General features: G+C 58.4%; 1 protein-coding gene and 1 long non-coding RNA gene across 12 annotated transcripts in view; both read left to right on the plus strand.

The window, feature by feature from the left end:
- The window catches only part of SELENOI (selenoprotein I), a 12,205-nt gene extending 11,266 nt beyond the window's left edge, over positions 1 to 939 (plus strand). The window contains exon 8 of the mRNA XM_029965970.1: positions 837 to 939. Coding sequence (XP_029821830.1) covers positions 837 to 939 — 103 coding nt within the window. The remainder of the gene's footprint in view (positions 1 to 836) is intronic.
- Positions 940 to 2,533: 1,594 nt separating this feature from the next.
- LOC108638804 overlaps positions 2,534 to 3,132 on the plus strand; it is a 1,385-nt gene continuing 786 nt past the window's right edge. Inside the window, exons 1-3 of one of the 11 annotated variants that reach the window (XR_003916474.1) lie at positions 2,622 to 2,636; positions 2,728 to 2,785; positions 2,875 to 2,903. This is a non-coding gene — a long non-coding RNA (uncharacterized LOC108638804). The other 10 variants (XR_003916468.1, XR_003916471.1, XR_003916465.1 and 7 more) reach the window with 10 other exon arrangements.

Below are 3,132 nucleotides of genomic sequence, written 5' to 3' on the forward strand. Positions count from 1 at the left end.
TCCAGCTCCAACGTGGAGCCTCAGAGTGGAGTTCCAGCTGTAATTCCAGCCAGGAGTAACAGCCAGGTTGTCCTGTCTTTCCAGTCAGGGCAAAGAGGCTCCTGTGCAAGAAGGATTTGAGTAACTAAGAAGCTTAAAAGAAGTTTGGTCTTGGAATCACAGCTGGAGATGGGACTGACTGGGTGGGAAAATCCTCCTGCCCACCTTTGCCATCCCCTCCCAGGAGCCTCCCAGAGACTGTTCCCCTCCTTCCCTCCCTCCATCTTTCTGGAGGCCCATCCGTCCCTTCTTCCAGGATAAAAGTCACTTGGAGCTGAAGAGCCTTTAAAGGCTTTGTGACTGGGGCATAACCCCAAACTGCTCCGAATTTGGGAGGGATGATTAGGAACAAACCCTCTGTTCCCAGCTCAGCCTCCTTCCGCGGGAAGTATCCGGCCCCCAATTTGAATGGATCCAGGGATGGGTTTTTATATAGTAATCTGAGATATCAAATTAAGTTCAGCAAAATAATGAAAGCAGTGCTGGGAGGAGCAGAGAGGGAGCAGGGTAAAATGTGAGGGGGAAAATCCTGCAAACCTGGGCTCAGGGCAGCATTCCCAACTCGGGAGGGCAGGAACAGCAGTGAGCCTGATTCCAGGGAGGCCAGGCTGTCACCTGGGGAGGTGTGGGAAGGCAGCAGGGCTGCTCCCTGTGGAGCCAGTGCCTGGCCAGCCCCGACACCAGGGACACAGATCCGTGGGGAGCGTGCAGGGTGGGCACAGGGGGTGCAGGGGGTGGCAGGGGCGTGTTCCTGGGAGCAGGTCTGGCTCTCTGCCCTCTCCCCTCGGCCCTGCCAGCCTGGCTAACCCGTTCCTGTGTGTGCCCTGTCCCCAGGTGAGCCAGCTGAGCAGGCACTTCAACATCCGGCCCTTCTCCCTCAAGAAGCCCACCCCGGACTGACTAGGGCTGGAGGAGGAGAGAGTGGGCCTGCGCTCCGCAGAGGGACTGTAAATACCTGCTGCAAACCCCTGTAAATACTTCGGCCATCCCACAGACCCAGCCTCCTCCCCCTGGACGGGCACCAGGGCTGGGACACGCCGGGGACACCCCCACCCTCCTCTGGCACCGCAAAGGGGCTTCGCCTGGAGCTGGAGCAGGAGGAGCCTCCGGGTCACTGCTACTGTATCTGAGACCAGCTGAATGTTCCCAGGGAAACGTCCAACGCCGGCTCTTGCTCAGGTAAAGCTGGACGGGGATGCAAAGGCTTTACCTGAGCAAAGCCCCTCTGGGCCTGTCACCAAAACCAACACGGGGCTCGTTTCTCCCAGGTCGGGGGAACATCCTGGTGGTCGGGGGAGCTCCTGGCTGTCCCCAGCCCTGCTGGACAGCTCTCGGCCTGGGCTGGTACCTCTGGGGCACATGGTGACAGCTCTCCCACGCTCTCTCCTGCCTTCCTGCATTTGGGCAAATATTGCACCTTTTTTAAGAGGGGGGGAAAAAAAAAAACCCCAGACACACACAAAACTTGTAGTTAAATCCTGACTGATGGGGGGGGGGGGGGGCTTAAAACGTCAGGTCTCAATTTCCTGTAAGAGTGGGACTGTGGCTTCTGCCTGCCCTGCTCGAGCTGTGGGTGCCTGGGACCACATCTCAGCCACATCCCTGCCTGCTCGTGTGTGTTCCCAGTCCAGGAATGGGGTCTGGGCTCCCAGTGGCCACGGGAAGTGTCTGAGCCCACAGGGCTGAGCTCCCACGTCTTCCTCCCAGCAGGGCTGTGCTGTTGTGGTCGGCTCTGCGGGTCCTTGGCTGCCTGAGCCACCACCCCCAGGCACAGCCCAGCCCTTCCCACCAGCGCTTCCACCGCCTGCAGAAGCACCCGGAGCCTCGTGTTGGTTGTGTGTGCACCTTCAGAGCCCTCACTGGGGGGGAGGATGTGGTGGGAACCCTCCCAAACCCCACTGTCTCCTCGTCCCCAGCGGCCGCGTGTCTCATCCAGGGATCTCTTTGTTTACTGTCCGCTTGTCCAAGACGTGTGTGCATTGATCTGACTTTTTTTAATTTGTTTTTGTGATTGAGTTCGAGTGGGGTGGTGAAGACTGAATGCTGATTTTCTTTTCCTGTTGGCTTGATTTAATGCAGACCTGTGCTTGAATGAAGAGTGTAGCTTAAAGCCAGGCTCTGGAAAGGCTGCATCCGGAAGCGAACAAGCACAGCAGATAGTGCAGGTGTAACTGCCATGGGAACAAAGTCCTCCAGACTCTGATTACTGTGCAACGTGGGGCACAACAGCCTGGTCAGGGCGTTTTCCTTCTGCAGGAGGAGGCTCCTGCTGCTCTAGGAAACCTCCAACGTGTGAGTTACAGCAGCAAGTAACTGCTGTCTGATGGGTTTGCTTTTGTGAATTGGAATCACCGTCACGCAGGAGACGAGACTTGAAACCCTGAGGTTCAGCTCGTGAGTTCGTGGGGCTCAACTCGGGGCCACTTGGTCACCCCTTGGTCAGCCCATGGTCACATGGTACGGCCTGTGAGGAGCAACTGGGGCCTCCCCCAGGGCTGAGGAGTGAGCAGGTACCTCCTGAGGGCTGAGGAACAGACAGGTACCTCCTGAGGGCTGAGGAACAGACAGGTACCTCCTGAGGGCTGAGGAACAAACAGGTACCTCCCCCAGGGCTGAGGAACAGACAGGTACCTCCCCCAGGGCTGAGGAGTGAGCAGGTACCTCCTCCCTGGGCTGAGGAGTGAGCAGGTACCTCCCCCTGGGCTGAGAATGAACAGGTACCTCCCCCAGGGCTGAGAATGAACAGGTACCTCCCCCTGGGCTGAGGGATGAACAGGTACCTCCCCGAGGGCTGACAACAGACAGGTACCTCTCCCAGGGCTGAGGAGTGAGCAGGTACCTCCTGAGGGCTGAGGAACAAACAGGTACCTCCTGAGGGCTGATAATGAACAGGTACCTCCTCCCTGGGCTGAGGAGTGAGCAGGTACCTCCCCCAGGGCTGAGGAGTGAGCAGGTACCTCCCCCAGGGCTGAGAATGAACAGGTACCTCCTCCCTGGGCTGAGGAGTGAGCAGGTACCTCCCCCTGGGCTGAGAATGAACAGGTACCTCCTCCAGGGCTGAGGAATGAACAGGTACCTCCCCCTGGGCTGAGG

This window comes from Manacus vitellinus, unplaced genomic scaffold (genome assembly GCF_001715985.3).
Source record: "Manacus vitellinus isolate BGI_N305 unplaced genomic scaffold, ASM171598v3 scaffold_128_pilon, whole genome shotgun sequence".
NCBI classification, from domain to species: Eukaryota; Metazoa; Chordata; class Aves; order Passeriformes; family Pipridae; genus Manacus; species Manacus vitellinus.